Genomic DNA, 20,210 nt, shown 5'->3' with positions numbered 1-20,210 from the left:
ATCCTTGGAATGCCTGAGTCCTGGGCACCTGGTGCACTCATTTCCACATCAGCATGATTCAGGTTTGCCTGAAGCTCCTGGATTTTCCCAACTCTTCCACATCACAGTGATTCCCACAAGCTGTGGGAGACTGAGCCAATATCCCTTTGAACTGTGATGTTAGGTGAATGGGCAAATGATGCCTGCCCCAGGAAAAGGAGCCATGAGCTTTGGGCTCTCTGCCCTCAGCCTCTTCCCCAAAGCTGCCATCCAGATGCTGACGTCAGGGCTGGACACACTGAGCAAAGTGGGTCAATTTGTGTTTGAGAAAATGGGTCAATTTGTCTTTCAGGGAGAGATTTGGGCATGTCTTTGATCACCTTCCTACGTGTTGAATTCCATGTTTTCTAGAGGATCCCAGTTTTCCAAGCTGAGGCCTGTGCTCTAGTTGTCAAATGCCAAGGTCAGGGCAATCCCAAACCTGGACACAGGCTAGGCCTTGAGTTGACTGAGAGCAGCCCTGTGGAGGGAGACCTGCAGGTTCTGGTGGTTGAAATGCTGAACATGAACCTGAACTTCTTGCTAGCAGCTCAGTGCAAAAATGCACTCGAATTCTGGGCTGCATCCAGAGTGGTGTGGCCAGCAGGTCGAGGGAGGGGATTGTCCTGCTCTACTCGGCTCTCATGGCACCATACCTGGGGTACTGCCTTCAGCCCTAGGAGTCACAGCCTAAGAAACACACGGACCTGCTGCAGTGGGTCCAGAGGAGCCACAAAGAGCACCAGGCAGCTGGAGCCATCAGCCTGTGAGGACAAGCTGAGAGGGTTGGGGTTGTGTAGCGAGGAGAGGAGAAGGCTCCCAGGAGACATTCATTTAAGAAAGGGAAGGATTCCTGGTTGGGATGTGGAGGGATGGGTCAAGGGCTACTAGTTCAAAACCAAAAGCAGGGATATTAAGATTCGGTATTGGGAATTAAACTTTTCCTCTGAGATGGGAGATACACTGGAACTGGTTGTCCAGAGAAACTGCAAAATCTGTTTCAGGGGGCTGGAGCCAGAGGATTTTAAGGTCCATTCCATCCCAAAGTAATTACAAGAGTCATCGCAGGATATTGGGTTGTACAAAGTGGGAGAACAACATTTGAGATGAAAGAGGCAGGGACCTCATCAGCAGCGAGGCCTCACAAGTGGCCACTCCCAGGAGTTTGGATGTTTCACAAACAAGGAATGTTTGTGGCCCCACAGGGCTCTGGGACCCGGCATAAAAGGCTGCGCTGCTCCAGGCTCTGCATCCTCATCTCTGGCCTCCCTCTCCTCCAGGAACGAGGTAAGCCTGAGTCCGCTCCATCCCTCCCTGTGGGCTGAACTGCTGCCATGGAGGCTGCCCGGCTTGATCCTGGGGCTGCCTCAGCTTGGCCCTGACACAGAACTGGTGGAGGGCCGTCAGCCTTTCCATGCTGCTGGCTGGGCACAGCTGGGAAGAGGGGGCTTTGTTCCAGCAGAAGGGGATCAGTGGGGCTCAGCCTCAGGGGGATGTGCCCAGCAGAATTTGCACCGGCCGTGGTGGGACAAAATGTGCCAGTGCATCCCGGGACATTGTCTAACACAGCCACGTCTGTTCTGGAGATGGGCTGTGACCAGTCCTTCCACAGGGGCCTTAAAGCCACTGTGCTGGGTCCTACTGCTGAAGTGGGGCGGCCTTCCCGTGCCGTGCCACTCGGAGGGCTCGAGGAGGGTGGTGGGAGCTGCAGGCACAGAGTGTGTTTTGAAGAGCAAATGCGTCCCTGGGGAGAGCTGAGGGACAGAGAGGCAGACTGATGCTGAGGCTGCTTGGTGCTCCCTGCTCTGTGTTGCAGCTTTGCCTCCTGCACCGAGAGATGTCTTGCTGCAGACCCTGTCCCCCACGGCCCTGCGGCTCCGGTGGCCCAACCCCCCTTGCAAGCAGCTGCACTGAGCCCTGCATGGCCCGCTGCGCCGACTCCACGGTGTACATCGAGCCTTCGCCGGTGGTGGTGACCATGCCGGGCCCCATCCTCACCTCCTTCCCTCAGAGCACAGCCGTGGGATCCTCTCTGTCAGCTGCTGTGGGCAGCTCCCTCAGCACCGCGGGGGTTCCCATCTCTTCTGGGGGCTCCCTTGGCCTGGGGGGCTCAGGCCTGTGTCTGCCTTTCCCCCGCTGCGGGCAGATCTGCTGAGGCCGCCGCATCATCCCCGCTGGCCTTGGCAAATGGGCCCATCTCTCGCCCTCCCTGGCCCCCCACACGTGTTCCTTGCTCTCTGTTCTGTGCCACCGCTTTTGCTCCCTCTCATTAAAGCCTTTGTGCAGCATTGCTGGAGAGTCGTGGTCATTTGTTCTCCTCCTCCCTCACCTACCACCTGCTCTGCCCGGGTGAGCAGTGGCTGCTTCCCTGAGCTTACCAGCAGCTGCACTAAGAACTCCCAGAAATTACACCAGAGCACCAAAGCCTCCGTCACTGAGCTTGAGTCTGTAACCTGGAGATCACGGCCCTGCAGAGCCTGGTGCCAATTTGTTCCTTGTGAGAGTTTGTACTAATATTTTGAATAACATTTCATTCCTGTCAAAGCTTCTTCACAAAAGCGTAGCAAAATCCCTCTTCTATCCTCTATTAGTGGTGTTGGGGCGTGTCAATGGTGTGAGTACAGGATTGTGGGCTGGAAAGGAGAAAAGCACTTCTTTTCATGCCTGGACATAGGCAGTGTGGCTTCAGCAGAGTTTGTCAGCAAAGTTCACGCTGTTACTCACTAAATGGAAGAAGCATTAATAGAATATTGAATTGAAATCAATGTTTAATGTTTTATAGGGAGACTGTGCATTCAGAAGTGTATGGTGTGCAAAGGATTCGGATACAAAAGTAAAAGGGTGCAAAAGGGTTTGGCAGCACTGGGTCCACAGTCCCAGCAAGGACTTAATTTCAAATTCACAGTGCAACATTCATACCATTATCGATTCTCTCTCTCACTTGCACACAGACACACAGAAACACAGACACACACACACACACCGTATTTAGGTGTGTAGCTATACCTATGGAAACTACCCCTCGAAAATAAACGGTCTTGGAAAATGTTTTTGTTTTCTGAATGCCACAACATTGCCATTGTCACACCTTCAAAGTGCCAACACAAACTGTGGCCAGGATGAAACCTTGTTATGACTAAAGCCCACTCTCTTACAACCCTATAAAGAGTGGTCCAAAATGAGACCATTTGAGCTCTCCCGGACTGCAGCAGGCTGTGACCAGCCATGTCCCTCGGAGTGGGACGGCTCTCACAGCCAGTGAACTCTCAGGGTTGCTCTACTTGGAGGATTGTCCAACAAGGATGAGTCCCGGGCTGATACCCTCACTCCTTGAGGCCTGACCCTTCCCCCTTTGGGAGATGCAAAGGCATCCAAAGAGAGCGTTTCATTGACCACTGAGGGGAATTTTTCACAGGTACATTGCTTGTACCGACTCTTCATGTCTGTGCGCATGCAGGTGTGCATATATTTGCTATAGCAAATCTGGGAGAAATATTGCTTCCTTAGCTGTTTAAGTACATTGGAGATCTCAGTACGTGAGGCCTGTCAGTAAGGTTAAGTTGCAGATACAGGCTTACCTAAATGCTGCTTAGTGTTGTTCTTTTGCTGAGTTGCTAAGTATTACTTTGAAGTTGTAAGTTAGGTTAAATGGTATTAAGTGTTTTTCCTCTGTCAAATTTTAAGGGTAAGATATTAATTAGGTGTAAGGTACAAGCTAAGTTAAAACGCAGTTGAGTTTGAATGCTGACAAGCTTTCAGGCCGCTAAAAGGCCTTTTCATACTTGCGCTCATTTTGTCACAGACACACGTACACGTACACATACACAGGGACACCCCGACACTCTGCAAGGTAGTTCTTGGTTAATTTCAGTTTTGATTGCTTGGACTGAGTTTGGTTTTGTCGTTGCTTGTTTAATCTTGTTGTGCCTTAAGTGTGGTGTGAGTAGGAGAGTGAATCTTGCCAAGGAACTTTGTTGTGCTTTCCTTGAGTATGAACTGTGTGTTTTGGCGGTCCCCTTGGCGGTGATTTTTTAAGCAATGGCAAGCAGTGGTTGTTAAGAGGAGCCTTGTCGCGAAGTGGCTGGGGGTGTGTGTGGTGTCAGAGGGTGTGTGATGAGCAGGGCCCAGGGCAGGGCCGGAGCAGGTAGTTGTGGCCGAGTGGTGAAGGCGATGGACTAGAAATCCATTGGGGTTTCCCCGCGCAGGTTCGAATCCTGCCAACTACGGGCACACGCCCCTTTTGGGCTGCGGGCAGCTTGAGGGAGGAGCTGCTGGCAGCCTGGCCTCTGCTGCCTGCTGAAGGGCCTTCCTGAGGGCAGGGGGAGCTCAGCGCCCAGGGGACAAAAGCCCATTGCTGCTGCAAGGTCTGTGCCCTGCAAGGTCAAGCCACTTGGTGTGGGGAAAGCACCGCAAGAGAAAAGAAGCTCAGAGACCTTGTCAGCATCAATGAAGAAGGAAAGGAGAAATGCAGACAGCATCCTCCTGGAGTGGAGCTCTGATTTTCTGGAGCTGAGCATTTCATCCTCCTGCAGTAGCTTTAACACATCCTCCTGCAGTAGCTTTAACCAAGTGTTAAAGGCAAGGGCCATCGACTTGACAACCTGCTTTGGCACCAAGTGCCCAGAACTCAGAGCTTTTACTGCACAGTAACCATGAGCAGCACTGAGCTGAGGCACCAGAATTTGCACAGCGAAATCAGGAGAATTCTTTCTGCCAGCAATTGCAAGCAAAGGCGAGCCGTGTCCCTCCCTGGCCAGCAAAGATCTGAAGTGTCGGGCAGGCGCAGTGGTGCAGCGTGCTGGGAGCACAGGTGGATTTCTGGGCAGGGCTGCAGGCGTGAGGAGGTTGCTGGATTTCAGGTGTCCTCACCCATGGCAAGGCCCAAGGCTGCAGCCTGCCTGCGGGGGTGCGCTGAGCAGGTGCAGCGGCAGGGTGGGTGCGAAAGGGCAAGGGGCTGTGCAGGGCTGTGTGCGTGAGGTGTGGGAGAAGGGCAAGGCCAGGCCCAGGAGGTGTGGAGGGCAGGCTGAAGGGAGCTGAATTTGTCAGGGGGTGTATTTTGTGGGGTGGGGGAGGCGGAGCAGAGAGGAAGGGAAGGAGTGAGGGGCAGCAGTGTCCAGCAGCATCAGGCTGCGGTGAGGGCAATGGCAGGCAGGTGTGAGGAGGAGCAGAGTGGCGCAGCGGGAGCGTGCTGGGCCCATAACCCAGAGGTCGATGGATCGAAACCATCCTCTGCTAAGGCACTTTTTTCTCCAACGCAGCCTCACCCAACACCTTTTATTCTGCTTGGCTCCAGCTCTTTAGGCAACTCTTGCCATTGCCTTCCTCTTCCCTCTACACATGATACCTGCTGCAGCAGCCCTGTGGGGCATTGCTTGGCAGAGCTGCCTTCCAAGCAGTTGCGCAGGGCTCAGCCATTCTGGGCCAAGGCAGGACTGGCTCCACATTGCCTGGCCTCTCCTCCTGGCCTCTTCTTGCCATTGCCTTCCTCTTCCCTCTACACCTGATTCCTCCTTTTGCCAGATATGTTAAAATTTGTACAACATCACCTGGCCTCTGCTGGACCCAACAGGCAGAGTGTAGTCCCTCCACAAGTTGTTCTCCTAGAGAGGAGTTGAGCTGCTGCTCCTGCTCCCCTCAGCCGGGATCCTGCCCAGGACTCCGGGCACCTCCTGGCCCAGCAGGCACACACTGGCTTTGAGCCCGGTCGGTCTTGGCAAAAGGCGACTGCAGGGGCTGCCCTGGATCCTACAGAGACTCCCAGAGAGTGGTGAGCCACTGCAGCCAGGTGAGGAAAGAACTCTGTGATTCTCCACACCTGGGCACCAGGCTGGGGTTGCAATGGGGCTCAGGCACTGCGTTGCCTTCTCCTTGCTGTGTCTCCAGCCCTGCTTTGAGCAGGCATTTGGACTTGTGTCCTCCTGGGATGCCTTGCAGACAAGTTCCTTGTGAGAGGGAAGAGTTCCCAGAGAGGGTTCTGCCCTCCTTGCTCTGCACCGTAGGCAGTGATTGAGCCTGTTCCTCACAGGAACTGGAACTCAGTCATTGCTCTGCCCTGGGTGTGTCACCTGTCCTTTCTCCTTGCCACTGCAGCCCCTTGCCTGGGTAGTCACTTCTGCCGTGGGTCATCAGAGACCTGCAGAAGACTGTGGGTCACTTGAGGCACCAAGTCAACACTGCACAACGCCATAGTGGGGAAGGGACCCAAGTGTGCAGGGAGTGGCAAAGCTCAGTGGCAAGGCAAGTCCATGTTCAGCTGAAAGGATGTCCCCTGCAGGCCTGAGTGACAGCCATGGGGGGCTTGTTTATAGTCACAGGCCTAGTCACAGGCCGTACCATGGCCTGGTTTTGTGATCAAAGAGATGCTGCAGCCTTCCCTGAAACAGACCCAGAGCCACACTGACCTGCTTTACTCAGCCTGCTCATCCCAGAGGCCAGAGACCTGGCTGGTGGCTTTGGGGGAAAGGCTGAGGGCAGGGAGCCCATGGCTGTTCTTTCTGGGTCTGGGATGGGGATTCCCATTCCATGCATTTTACATTTCAAAGGGACACTGGATCACTCTTCCAGAGCACCAGAGTGGGTGTCATCATGGTGTGGAAGAGCTGGGAAAATCCCTGAGCTGCAGGCAAACCTGAGTCACCCAGTGTGGACTTCAGTGGACTGGGTGCCACAGACTCAGGCACTCAAGGGATAACAGAGCTCACATCCTCAATGTTCTGCTGCCATGAAGGATATTTCCCCACCTTGTATTCCCAGTGGTGGATCACCTGGTGCTTGTCTGCACTCTCCTGCATTTGCTGTCTCCCAAGGCATGGTCTTTTGGTGGCTGCTCAAGGGCTGCAGTGACCCAGAGTACCCCACATGTTGGGGTCTTCCAGACCTACCTCGAGGGGAGCTCTTGTGCTCCTATCAACTGCATGAACAATAAGGAACTCTCAGGATTAGCGGTGAAAGCTCCCCAGAGGACTCAGAGTGAAAGGTCTGTTGGGACAGACTTTCTTTCTGCTTTCCAGCCCCTCTGCCCCAAAGGGGTTCCTTGTCACTGCCCTGAGCGTGCAATGCAGAGCAGGTGGCATTCCCTGCACACACCCATCCCTCTGCTCTCTAGGCTGCCATGGCATGTGCTCACCGGTGCAGGCAGCCTCAGTGTCATCTCCAGCTGGTCCTCCCCATTCTCCTGGACCCTCTGAGTAGACATCCTGCACCTTCCATCTCCTGGTGTCCTCCTGGGGTTGCAGGGCATCCCTGGAAGTGCTGGCCAGGAGACAGGGACCTGTCTGACAGTGGCAGTGTTCAGAGGACAATGGGACAAGGCCCACGTCTTCTGGAGGCAGCTGGGAAAAAACAAGAAGAGACTCGCCAAGCAGAGGACGTCCAGTGGTCTCTCAGCCTCCATTATCCGGAGTTGCCCTGCATCCCCTGGGCCCTTTTGCATCCACCAAAAGGGAGTGCCTTTTGGAAAGCTGCAGCAGCAGCAGCAGCACAGGATTTCTGGAGCTCTTGTGCTCCTATCAACTGCTCTGTGCTCATCAAACTGCCCCAGTTCCTCAGCCGGCTCTGGGCCTTGTCCTGCTGACTTCTAAGCACTGACACAGCTTACAGAAGAGGTCACTATCCCTTGTAGAGCTCTTCCTGGCCTGATTCTTGTTGTACCCCAGGCAGTCCTGGGATTTTCTTTCATGCAAGTTGTGTTTGCAGCCCGTGCCCTGTGACAGTTCAGCTCTAGGAAGTGCTTGGTTTCATTCTCTCCACAACCACCAGGAGATTTTGGAGGCAGCAGCTCCATGCTCCCCGCCACGCATTGCTCATCAGTGCCGGCAGTCTCCATGTCATCTTCTACTGGTCCTCCCCATCGAGGACCTGGGAGACTCATCTGTAGGAGCACCTTCCATCTCCTGGTGGCCTCCTGGGGTTGCAGGGCATCCCTGGAAGTGCTGGCCAGGAGACAGGGACCTGTCTGACAGTGGCAGTGTTCAGAGGACAATGGGACAAGGCCCACGTCTTCTGGAGGCAGCTGGGAAATTTGTTCTTCTCTGAGCGGGAGCAGAGGACTTCCAGTGGTCTCACCCAGCCTCCATTATTCTGGGTTTTCCTGCATCCCCTGGGCCCTTGAGCAGCCACCAGAAGCCAATGTCTTTTGGAAAGCTGCAGCAGCACAGGATGACATGGATGTACAAGGTGGTTTGGGACCCATCCTAAAAGTTCTGGAAAGGCCCCTGACAAAGGCAAAATATTTCATAGGAAAGAGGCATCCTTGGAATGCCTGAGTCCTGGGCACCTGGTGCACTCATTTCCACATCAGCATGATTCAGGTTTGCCTGAAGCTCCTGGATTTTCCCAACTCTTCCACATCACAGAGGTTCCCATAAGCTGTGGGAGACTGATCCAATATCCCTTTGAACTGTGATATTAGGTGAGTGGGCAAATGATGCCTGCCCCAGGAAAAGGAGCCATGAGCTTTGGGCTCTCTGCCCTCAGCCTCTTCCCCAAAGCTGCCATCCAGATGCTGACGTCAGGGCTGGACACACTGACCAAAGTGGATCAATTTGTGTTTGAGAAAATGGGTCAATTTGTCTTTCAGGGAGAGAGTTAGGAATGGCTTTGATCACCTTCCTACATGTTGATTTCCTTGTTTTCTAGAGGAACCAACTTTTCAACCTGAGGCCAGAGTTCTGATTTTAAAATGCATGAAGTGGGAGAACAACATTTGAGATGAAAGAGGCAGGGACCTGATCAGCAGCGAGGCCTCACAAGTGGCCACTCCCAGGAGTTTGGATGTTTCACAAACAAGGAATGTTTGTGGCCCCACAGGGCTCTGGGACCCGGCATAAAAGGCTGCGCTGCTCCAGGCTCTGCATCCTCATCTCTGGCCTCCCTCTCCTCCAGGAACGAGGTAAGCCTGAGTCCGCTCCATCCCTCCCTGTGGGCTGAACTGCTGCCATGGAGGCTGCCCGGCTTGATCCTGGGGCTGCCTCAGCTTGGCCCTGAGACAGAACTGGTGGAGGGCCGTCAGCCTTTCCATGCTGGTGGCTGGGCACAGCTGGGAAGAGGGGGCTTTGTTCCAGCAGAAAGGGATCAGTGGGGCTCAGCCTCAGGGGGATGTGCCCAGCAGAATTTGCACCGGCCGTGGTGGGACAAAATGTGCCAGTGCATCCCGGGACATTGTCTAACACAGCCACGTCTGTTCTGGAGATGGGCTGTGACCAGTCCTTCCACAGGGGCCTTAAAGCCACTGTGCTGGGTCCTACTGCTGAAGTGGGGCGGCCTTCCCGTGCCGTGCCACTCGGAGGGCTCGAGGAGGGTGGTGGGAGCTGCAGGCACAGAGTGTGTTTTGAAGAGCAAATGCGTCCCTGGGGAGAGCTGAGGGACAGAGAGGCAGACTGATGCTGAGGCTGCTTGGTGCTCCCTGCTCTGTGTTGCAGCTTTGCCTCCTGCACCGAGAGATGTCTTGCTGCAGACCCTGTCCCCCACGGCCCTGCGGCTCCGGTGGCCCAACCCCCCTTGCAAGCAGCTGCACTGAGCCCTGCATGGCCCGCTGCGCCGACTCCACGGTGTACATCGAGCCTTCGCCGGTGGTGGTGACCATGCCGGGCCCCATCCTCACCTCCTTCCCTCAGAGCACAGCCGTGGGATCCTCTCTGTCAGCTGCTGTGGGCAGCTCCCTCAGCACCGCGGGGGTTCCCATCTCTTCTGGGGGCTCCCTTGGCCTGGGGGGCTCAGGCCTGTGTCTGCCTTTCCCCCGCTGCGGGCAGATCTGCTGAGGCCGCCGCATCATCCCCGCTGGCCTTGGCAAATGGGCCCATCTCTCGCCCTCCCTGGCCCCCCACACGTGTTCCTTGCTCTCTGTTCTGTGCCACCGCTTTTGCTCCCTCTCATTAAAGCCTTTGTGCAGCATTGCTGGAGAGTCGTGGTCATTTGTTCTCCTCCTCCCTCACCTACCACCTGCTCTGCAAGGAACATCCTTTCTTCTCCCATGGCAGTAAATGGAACCCCAATGATGGGACACTGGCCAGTGTTGGTAGAGCTCCTTGAATGGATTGCAGAGCAATAGAAAGAAATTGGCAGGGTAAAGAGGAAAAGAAGCCGCAGAGGAAAGGAGCAAGAAGGGAGCAGTGGACAGGGGTGGGCATACAAGCAATGCCACACAGAGTAACCTGCTCTTCCTGTGGCAATGGTCCAACCTGGAAAGGGCTGCCCAGAGCATGTAGCCCAGTCTCCAGTTTTGGATGCATCCAACACAGGATCCAAAGGTCCCAGAGCAGAATCCTGTGCCTGATCCGTTTTGAGTGGGTGGTGTGCACCTCAGCTGCTGAGTGATCCATCAGAGAACAGCGCACAAGTGAACCAGCAGCAGAGGAGAGCTGTGAGAGTGTAAGCTTGCTGAGGGAAAGCGTGAGGGATCCAAAAGGCTCAGGTCCCACTGAGATTTGAACTCAGATCACTGGATTCAGAGTCCAGAGTGCTCACCATTACACCATGGGACCTCCTGCACAGCTCACCTCTGGCCCCTCTGCTGAGCCTGCCTCAGCCTTATGGCCCCAGACCAGGCTGCCTGTCTCTCCATTGCCTTGCACATCTGTCACAAGTGCACCCTTCCTGCAGGGCCTCCAGGCCCTCTCTAATCACACCATCCTTCAGGGCAGCAGCACAGCTCAGCTCCTCCTGCAAGCCTGCCATGGCCTCTCTTACAAGGGCCAGGCTTCCAATCAGCAAAAATCTTGTCTTTCCCAAATTTAAACAAGCCCTTTTCTGACTCTCAGGCTAAGGGAGCTGAGGTTTTGTATGAAGAGAATGGCAGGTGCCAGGCCAGCGGAGTATTCATAGTTTCAAGGTCAAGAGGGGCTGTAGTGGGGTGGTGCCATGAGCCAGGAGCACGGTGGGGTTGGCTTGGGGCACAGGTCCGGGGGCCAACGGTTGGGCAGCCATTAAATGTCCCTGTCAGCTGTTGAGATGAGTGGCCTGCTGGGGCCGCTCAGCAAGGGGGATTTGCTGTGGTTTTGGTACATGCGGGCACGGCACCATTGGCATGTGTGGACAGGTGTGGTAGGCAGCGCTCAAATGTGTCTGGCAGGGTATGAGGGCAGCATGGGGGTTGCCATCAGGTGATTGTGTGGGGTCTGGCTTTTTGGCAAGAGTTTGGAGGGGGCTCAGGCTCCCGGTTGAGATGAACTGCTCCTTTGGACTTTTAAGCAGTGTCAGAGTGAAGATGGCCCCAAGGAGTGATTTTCAGATTGTGACTTCTTTTGGGTGGCAGGGGTTTGCTGCAGAGATTGCTCCACCCCACCTTCCTCCCTTTCCTTCCACTCCAGATCTCTTCCTGGGATGGCAGTGACTGTACGAAAGGGGCACCCAGAAACTGGATATTTCTGGGTCAGTTCTAGACAGAAATGTGAAGGGCAAACTGTCTGGCAGTGGGATGGCATGGAGCACCCTTGGTCTCAGGAAAGAGGAAGAGGAAAGGTCAGTAAATCCTTTTTTGCCCTAGGTCATGTCTCAGTCTGAACTACAGCTGGAAATGCTTCACTTTAGCCATGGACTGTCACCTTGAGAGAATGTGATGAATGCTATATATACAGCTGAGAAGGAAAGTGTGCATCACTAGTGTGTTTCGTCTAGCGTACAGACTGCAAAGGGACTATAAAGGCCAGTGCTGGCTTTTTGTTCTCAGAATTTTTCTTTGGGAGCAGCTGCTGGATGTTTTGAAGGGCTTTGGGATCTGCAAGAGTGAGAGAGTAAGATGGTACGTAGAGCTTGAAGGAAAATGCAGATATCCAGGGAGCTGGATGCAGTTCAGTGGGTACGAGTTACGTGTTGAGCAGCTGATGGCACAGAAAAGCTTATAAAAAAAAGGGACTGTTCTGCAATTGCCTTTTCTTTTGCAGTCTATTAACTGCACAGCCAACAATGAAACGATTCTTTTTCCTTCCCTGATACATGCAGGATCACATTCTGTCAGTCTTCAAGAGCCACTTCCACGAACTGCTCTCGCACGAATGGGGCTGGGCCAGAAAAGAGCTTGTCGTTTTCCTGGGCACTCTCAGCGTTCATGAACACAGCCACACGATGGTGGTGTTGACTCGCAGAAGAAGAACATGCAGTGAGCCCAGCTCGAAACCACCCCACGCCCAGAGCCAGGTTGGAAACGTCCCTTCTCTCAAATCAACGGTGTCAGGACAAAAAGATTTCGCTGGTCTTCCCCTTCCAAGTGCAAATCCTTCTTTGCACCACACTCAAACAGCAGCGTGAACTCCTTTGCCCTAACAAAGCTTTTCACTCTCACAGAGTCTGGCCACAAACCTGAAAACATCTGGCAAAAACAGAGCTCAGAAAAGTGCCAGCTGAGAAAGCTCTTGCTGCCTGCAACTTCAACTGCACCCATCGATCGACCAGCACACACCCTGCTATCGGCACTTTCCTTCTCAGTGCTAAGTACCATCCTAAGCCTTCAGTCTCACAGTCAGCATCCAAACAGAACAGCACCAGGGAAGAACCCTATGAGTTACATTTTTGGAGCTGGGAGGCTCCATGCCTGGAAATGTTGCCAGCACCGCTATTTGGGGTTTTTTTGGTCTTGGCCAAAACTGGACATTACATTTCTTCCCAGAGCAAGGTGGTTTTCCCTTGATTGTTGGGATTACACACTGAGTGTCTAAGGGCTGTGCTGTCTTTTTCTCCTGAACAGAAGAGTAGGGGAATGGGGATGCTCCCAGCTGTTACAGACATGTGGGAACAGTCCAGTTCCAGTGAGGAATGTGGTACCCAGTTTGTAATATGCACTGTGAGATGGTCTTTCCTGTTGTTTATTACTTAGAGCCTGCTGGGAATGCTGGTCTTGATTTGGCAAGAGCCAAGTAGCTTGGAGGTTTTTTCTGTCAGAAATCCATCCAGAACTTTTGCCTGGCTGTCCCAAGGGGAAGGAACAGCTTTGGAATCATTGAAGCCACAGGCTGTGGATGCATCTCCTGAAAACCAGTTTAAAAATGTTTGTCTGACTCTGTCCCTACCCATGGCTTCCAGGGACTCTCCTGGTGTTCTGGATATTTCCAGGAGAGGACATTACAACACTGGCTTCTTAAGCCAGGAACTTCAAATGCAGTAAGTCGCTCACATTCCATGTGAGCCGTCCCAATGGTGGGATGTGAGAGGAAACACCCCACACTGCTATTTGACATAATCAAAATTGGAACTGGGGCTGACCAAGTATTTTGGAGCACTGAGGCCACAAGTTTATCTTTGAACAGCATCCCCAGAGAATGCTGAAGCATCCCATACCTGTGGCACTTGGCAGCACATCCCTGATGTGGTACAAAAAGAGGATAGGGGAAGTTGTGAGTTAGTGGTAGGTTTCTGGAATGGAATTGGGATAGGTGCTGATCCTGTCATGGAATCATGGGGTGGTTTGGTTTGGAAGGGACCACAAAGACCATCTGGACTTTTTCGTCCCATTCCATGGCAAAAAACATGTCCAAAACTGCCTCCTTACAAAGTGAGTGTCTTCCATAGTGCTTGTTTGTGAATGGGAGTGGCTGTAGGGAGCTCTGGCAGAGCACCTAGAGACAAGGTGAAAATAGCAACGGGATTGTTTTTGCTGCTGCTGAATGTGATTTTCTCTTTTAAGATGCTCCTCTGAGTGATCTTTTTCACTGTAGTTTCCTAGGGCTCATTTGAGGGTAATTCCAATAATGTGAATATAGGTGAAAAACAGTGGAGAAGAAATGTGAACCTCATCAATTTCTAGTAATTCTGAATTGCTTCCCCAACACCTTTCTGTGGGAAACCTGGTTAAAGAATAAAGATGGAGAGGAACAAGTGTTCTAAATCCACCTGGCTCCCCAACAGGGCAAACCTTTCTGTAATCCCATCAGATGTCTCTGAGAAACTGCAGGATCATAAGGTTTTCCAAGAAAACAAAACAAGGACAGAAATGAGGGAATAGCTTCCAATTAATAATGATTTGATGGATGTAGGAATGACTTTTTTATGTTTGGTGCTCCCCTTTTTATCCCTGGAATAATTTTAAAATTATTTCTTTAACAAGTCATCTACATTTGAGAAAGTGAATTTGAGAGGAAATTATGCAAAATAAATGCAGGAAGACATCACAGAATCATAATGTAATCCCAGAAGAGTTTGGGTGTGACGGGACCTTAAGAATCCCCTTATTCCATCCCCTGCCATTCCATCCACTAGTTGAGGTTGCTCCAAGCCCTGTGCAGCCTTGGACACTTTCAAAGATGGGGCAGACACCATTTCTTCTGTTTTTTGGGCACAAGTGGAAATTTCCAGCATGGAACTAAGATATCTCCTTTGCTCTGTTTGGCTCCAGCATGGCTTTGGGAGGCAGAGGGTGTGGAAACAGGAGCTTTGCCAGCTGCCTTGGGGGAGTCTCTGATGTCCCAAAACCCAGCAAGGCAAACATTTGTGGTTTAACCTCCCACTAAAAGAAGGGGCCAAGCCAGGAGTGGGAACAGACCACAGAGCAGGGATGGTGCCCAGGAGAGGGGTGACCATCCTGAAGGTCTCACCACTCAGTCACTGACTGAATCACTGAAAAACAGGGATTGAAGCTTTCTGAAATTGGCCCATACTTGCCTGCATCCAAATTCAATCCCAAATCAATCTTTTTGTGTACAGTTGAGACCACAGCTGACGTTACTCCCCTGGGAGTAGCAGAGAGTCTGCAGCCATGAAGGGCCAAGCTGTGTTTAAAACACACTGAGGTACAAAAGAGCTGAAGCAATTTCCTACCAGGTAACTTGACTTGGAAGCAGCATTCCAAACTTCCTTCCACATTTATTTTATCTCCTGGATGGGGATGCCTAAAGAAGAAAAAGGTGGAGTATTCTTAACAAAAGAAGAGCAAAACTCATTAGTGACAGAAGATTTAAAATATGAAAAATTGAAGTATGAATGGAGGTGCCTTTAGGACACTTCCTGTTCCTTAATATCTATGAGATTTAAATTAAGGCCTGAGTATCCAAATCCTGGTGCTCTGCCAGTGCTGCACAGCCAGGGAGGGAGACAAGAGCCTGGAATCTCTCCCCAAAAACTGTCTGCTGGCTTGTTTGACCAGGCATAGGAATAATTGTGTAATCCCTAGGCCTGTACTTATGGAGAAAGGTTTATTTGTCTCCTGTGGGTTGGTTCAACATATTTCCAAAATGATGGAAACTGCTTTTATTGAAATGCCAGAGGTGCCAAATGCTTTCCCCAGCCAGAGCTCAGGAGTGGTTAATGCCCATTTTCCCAATCTCTCCAGGCAGCAGCACTGAAGCCCTTGCACCCAAACATGCTCAGGGTGCCAAGTGCCAGCGGGAGGCAAATGCAGGGACTGGAGAGTGGGAGTTGTCCTGCTCCTGGGAGCCTGGGCACGGAGCAGCCATGGGTGCCCTGGGCCCTGCTGGGCACGGCCGCAGCTCCCGGTGCGCGCTCCCGTGCCAGGCCCTGCCCATGCTCAGCACGGGGTAGGTTGGTTTTTATTTTTTATTTCTTCAATTATGTTCAGGTTGAGCTTGTCATCAAGAGATGACAAATTCCTTCCCAAGGGTTCCAAGTGACCAACTGAGCCCAGGCTGCAGAGTCACAGAGTACCCTAATTTGGAATATTTTTCATTGGTGTAGGCAGGAAATTGTTTTTGAGAAAACCCAAAGCTAAAGGATATGGGGTCTGAGGGAAGGAGAGGTCTTCTGTGTCAAATTAAAAACACCTTGTGTAAAAATATATCAGTGGAACAGCTAATTTCCAATCCTGGACTGGCATTTCCAATCCTGGACTGACTTTTTTAAAATAAAAATATTTTTCTGCACCATGTGCATGGTGGGATTCCAGAGAACAGGAAGGGTATGATCCTCTGGAAATGTTCCCAAGAAACCACGCTGACCTAATATCTGACTCCAGCCCAGATGGAGATCTCTTAACCAACATCTCTGGCTGGTCTTGGTGTGTCCTCATGGTTCCCATGCTAACACACAACAGGTTCCTCTGTCCAATGCGTCCCCAAGTGCCACAAAGAAAGGAGTGTCTTACAGATACAGAGTCTTGGGATTCAAGGGATAAAAAAAAGGAGTTTTCAGTCTTTTACATCTCCCACTCTGCCAGCTTCAGCCTCAGGGAGACAGGGAGAGTCAGATTTAACAGATACTGGTCTCACTTCAGCCTTCCTGCAGGTCCAGTCTGACAGGGAGTGGGAAGAAAACAGGTCAGGATGGATAGTCTACTTCCAGAAAATCATCATAATCCACAAACCATTAAGTAGAGCTATAGGAACTTCCCAAAACATTAATTTCCCTGCGGACTAAGAGCTCAGAGGGGCACTAAATTGAAGTACAGGCTGGATCTGCCATGGACAGACTGTGGAAACCCCAGAAGTAAAAGCTACTTGGCCAATTCCATAAAATACTCCAAAACCAGGCTCCTGAAATATGACCATCTCTACTCTCTCACCTGCTGGTGGAAGGATAAGTGATGATCCTTCCTCTGATGGGTTTTTTTAGGATCTGCAGTGAACTGCAATGGAAAACAACCAAAATCCACTTATTCCCCACAATTGGAACAGAAAAGTGGGGAAAAAGGACACAGCTGCACTCTTCCCACTCCTTGGGATCAAGCCCCTCCAAACCAACATAAGAAGAGACTGAATAACAAAGCCCTGGGGACTAAATTGCTGGGGTTTATAAGAAAACTGATGAGATTTATTTTGGCAGTAAAGCCCAGCTGATGTTTGTGTCATCAGCCAGGTGCAGCAGCATCTCCAGGAGCATGGCCAGGTGTATCTGCCCAGCAGAGAGCTCCTCCCTTTCAGAGTAATCCAAGAGGTGCAGGGCCGTGGCACTGGCCACCATCAGCAGCACGTACCTGGGAAAGGGCAGGCAGCAGCTCGGCAGCATTCCCAGCCTTGGCTAATGCCTCCAGAGCCTCACCTGTCAGTCAGCATCACCAGAATTTTTAATGCCCTGCCTCAACCTGTCCCATTACTCACCACACAAGAACACACAGCAAACCCCAAGAAATCTCCAGTGGCCGGGGGAAGCCCCACCCTGTGTCTGAACTCCTTTACTCCATTACAGAAAGTCATAGTAAGCTCCTAGCATGTTACTGCCTGACAGCAGAGTAGGTGTACACCTACAAAACCATTCAAAAAGGAGCTCTGTGAAAATACCAGAGGACTTAAATTCTCTGAACTCATTCATCTTTGTTTTCTTTGAACAGAAAAACCACAAAAGGGAAAGGTTTTGATTAAATATACCACATCTGCTCTTTTTAGTTAGCTTCTCTGTAAGAAGGGATGGTGTGAACATAGACACCATTACTGCAGGATAGATACAGGATTGAATTTACAAAGATAATATCTTTAATGTGACTAATGCTGTACTCTAATAGCCAGACCAGCTTTCAGGATATGCAGGCTGAAGCTTTGATCCTCAAGCTTCAAACTCGTGATACAAGTTTAACTTGCACAAGTTAATAAATTATATCATCAAAGAGGTTTGTACCTGCAACACAGAGATCCCTCTCTTCCCAGATTCAGTAAGTCATTAGAGAGAGGAAAGGTGGGTTCAGCAGAACACACAGGTGGCTCAGGTGTGGGAAAAATTATAACAGGGCACAAAACCAATATATTTATCAACTCTCAAATTTCTGTGCAGCTTAAGAACTGTTCAAGTTAAAACAGTTGTTTATGAATTTAACTTTGAAAACTGGTGTTTGTACTTCAGTGAAACAGTTCTATGTCTGAAAGTGTCTCTTCAGTTTCATTCAGCTGGTCTCATAAAAGACAACATATGACCCTCCAATTCCTATAATTATAGCAAGACCATAAAAACTTTTTGATTCAGTAAGGAAACTTACAAAAGAAAAAAAGAATATGTTTTTATATTTCTACAAATAAATTCCAAAACCATAAATTAAACAAAACTTTAAAGCCTTAAGTAAAGATAATATAAATAAAAAGAGGGCATGATATAAAGTGTCCTTCCTTTTCCAAAGTCACAAAGTTGCCTGATCCAGAAGGCTGGTATTTCAAAAGGATTAGAAATATCTCCCCATGTCCAATGGGATGAACATGTTCAGAAGATAAATGTTTAGGAGATCTTTCTAGAGAGATAAAGTTCTGGGGAAAAAAACCCCACATTTATTTCACCTTTTAGTGCACAAGACACAATATCCTGGGATAGGTTCCTATCCCAGCTGTCCATTTATCATTGGTTATTTGACAATTGAAAACATTTGTTCCCATTTCTGTTGGGGATGGGAATACCAAGCATTGAAGGAACCAGCCATTCCGAATTCTTTTTTTCAGCTCAGATTCAGCAGGAAACTGGAAGTCACAGATCTCAGAGAGAAGGAAGTTTCTGTATTACAACTACAGATTTATTTCTCTTATTTTGATTTGAGAGTAGTCACTGATAGTAAAGTTGTGTATAACATTCCTTAGTGGGTGAGGGTTAATGACGTGAGAGCAACTGAAGCATGGAGTTTTAAACCTCAACATTAAGCAGCTCTATTATTAAAATTCATATTTATTCCAATCTTGTGCAATGCTTGTGACAGCTCAAAGAACTTTTATCTAAAACAAATTCTTACTTTAAATACTGCTGATCCTTCTGAGAAGGCAAATTAAACTGGGCTCACAGAAGGCTGAAGCACCTACTGTTTCCCAGAGTGAGGCCCCAGTAGAAGAGTCAAGAGAAATTGCATATAAAAGGCAAAGACACAAGACAAAAAGTGTATTAGCTGCAAATTAAGAATGGCCACTTGTGTCTTTGTGTATATGTACAGAATGAGGCCATTTGGGGGCACTGACCTTAGTAACTGGACAGTTATTAAATTAAAAACTAATTAGGTCAGTTCGACAGCAAGCCACCAATGTAACATGTCCCAACACTCTTGGAGTGGGCTCCTGGAGTCATGAACAGTGAAGATACTTCACTTTATGAAGCTTTCCCCAAAGTGGATGGTGAGGAGGAGAATGAAATTACAAGGTGGATTTTCAAGAAGCTCAGCTTGGGAAACACAGCCTGAGTCTCAAATACCAGTGAGGTAAAAGATGCAGCATGATTAGAAATGATGAATAACTGAACTGGGTGGCTTTATTTGTATCATGAAAACTTAGGGTCAATGAAAAATTGAAAAAATTGGACTGCTGTCTTTGATGTACACAGGAAATGGTAGAGACGGGGTGGAGGGATAATCAGCAAATAAGCAAGAACATGAAAGTTTCTGGCACAACTTGGAATTAATCTCAGAACTTCTGGAGGCCAATTTAATACTCAAAACATCCTTGATACCAGGCCAAGTTTACCAGGTAGCTTAATTTATTGGGGGCGGGGTGGGGGGGGAAGAGTTTGGTTTTGGTTTGGTTCATCTCTAGACAAGCCCTGATAGAATAGCTTAGAAGGATCCAAATCTTATTCATTCCCAAAAGTTAAAAGTTATCTCCAAATGAAGCCACCATTCAATCCCTAATATAATGTCACAGGTACCTTTACTATGCTGGAGAAGTCACTTCCAAATGCATACACTGAGATTCTGGCCCCATGCCTTACAGCTGTTCACTTTTTGCTACACAAGAAGCACTGCACTTGCCAAACCGATTGTCTCAGTAAAATGAGAAAAGGCTGAACCATTTTCCCATTAAAGACATTCACTAGTTTCCCAGCTATGTGTGCAGCAGTTCGTTGTGCCTCTGCTAATAAAGTCTTAAGTGTGCTGTAAGCATTTTATGCATTAGAATAGTGCATTTTCAAGTTAAGCTTGCAGTTTGAATAACTTTGTAAAATACCTTTATCTTCTTTAAAAATAGGTAAATATGGAGGAAACTGGCAGAGACACCACGGAGAAGATCCTGATCTCAACAAAGTGCCTCTGTGATGCTGGCCTGTGACTGGTATTTGAAACTGGCAGTAACATTTTTCATACATGAGGACTGGCAGAAATAAAATATCACCTCATTTATGTGTTTTGCTTGCTTTTCCTTAGAAGTCTGAAGACATCTGCCTTTCGTGGTGCAGAGCTTTCAAAAAGCGGAGAAACAGTACATGAAAATCCAACATACCTGTCTGCACTGTAAGCACCCCTAATATGTTAAAGTTGTTAAAAACATGAGCTCTGCTTTTACAGCTACTGTCAGCTGCAGAGATCACAGCCTATACATACCTTACAAATTGTCACAGCTACACAAATGAAACTGCAAGTA

General features: G+C 49.9%; 1 protein-coding gene and 3 non-coding genes across 4 annotated transcripts; 3 read left to right on the top strand and 1 right to left on the bottom strand.

Annotated features, from left to right (window-relative positions):
• Nucleotides 1–1,855: 1,855 nt before the first annotated feature.
• Nucleotides 1,856–2,173, top strand: LOC121357922 (beta-keratin-related protein-like). Its single transcript, XM_041475647.1, has one exon. It carries the CDS (start codon nucleotides 1,856–1,858, stop codon nucleotides 2,171–2,173), a length of 318 nt encoding a protein of 105 aa, XP_041331581.1.
• Nucleotides 2,174–4,162: 1,989 nt separating this feature from the next.
• On the top strand, nucleotides 4,163–4,244 carry TRNAS-AGA. Its single transcript has one exon. It is a non-coding gene; the product is annotated as a tRNA-Ser (tRNA).
• Nucleotides 4,245–5,181: 937 nt separating this feature from the next.
• On the top strand, nucleotides 5,182–5,253 carry TRNAM-CAU. The gene has a single exon. It is a non-coding gene; the product is annotated as a tRNA-Met (tRNA).
• Nucleotides 5,254–10,427: 5,174 nt separating this feature from the next.
• On the bottom strand, nucleotides 10,428–10,499 carry TRNAQ-CUG. Its single transcript has one exon. It is a non-coding gene; the product is annotated as a tRNA-Gln (tRNA).
• Nucleotides 10,500–20,210: the final 9,711 nt, after the last annotated feature.

Source organism: Pyrgilauda ruficollis, unplaced genomic scaffold (genome assembly GCF_017590135.1).
Source record: "Pyrgilauda ruficollis isolate IOZ18807 unplaced genomic scaffold, ASM1759013v1 scaffold36, whole genome shotgun sequence".
Lineage (NCBI taxonomy): Eukaryota > Metazoa > Chordata > Aves > Passeriformes > Passeridae > Pyrgilauda > Pyrgilauda ruficollis.
This window is presented reverse-complemented; position numbering and strand designations above follow the sequence as displayed.

What these genes read in the sequence shown, in the direction of transcription:
- LOC121357922 (XM_041475647.1), top strand. Translation starts at nt 1,856, where the DNA reads ATGTCTTGCTGCAGACCCTGTCCCCCACGGCCCTGCGGCTCCGGTGGC.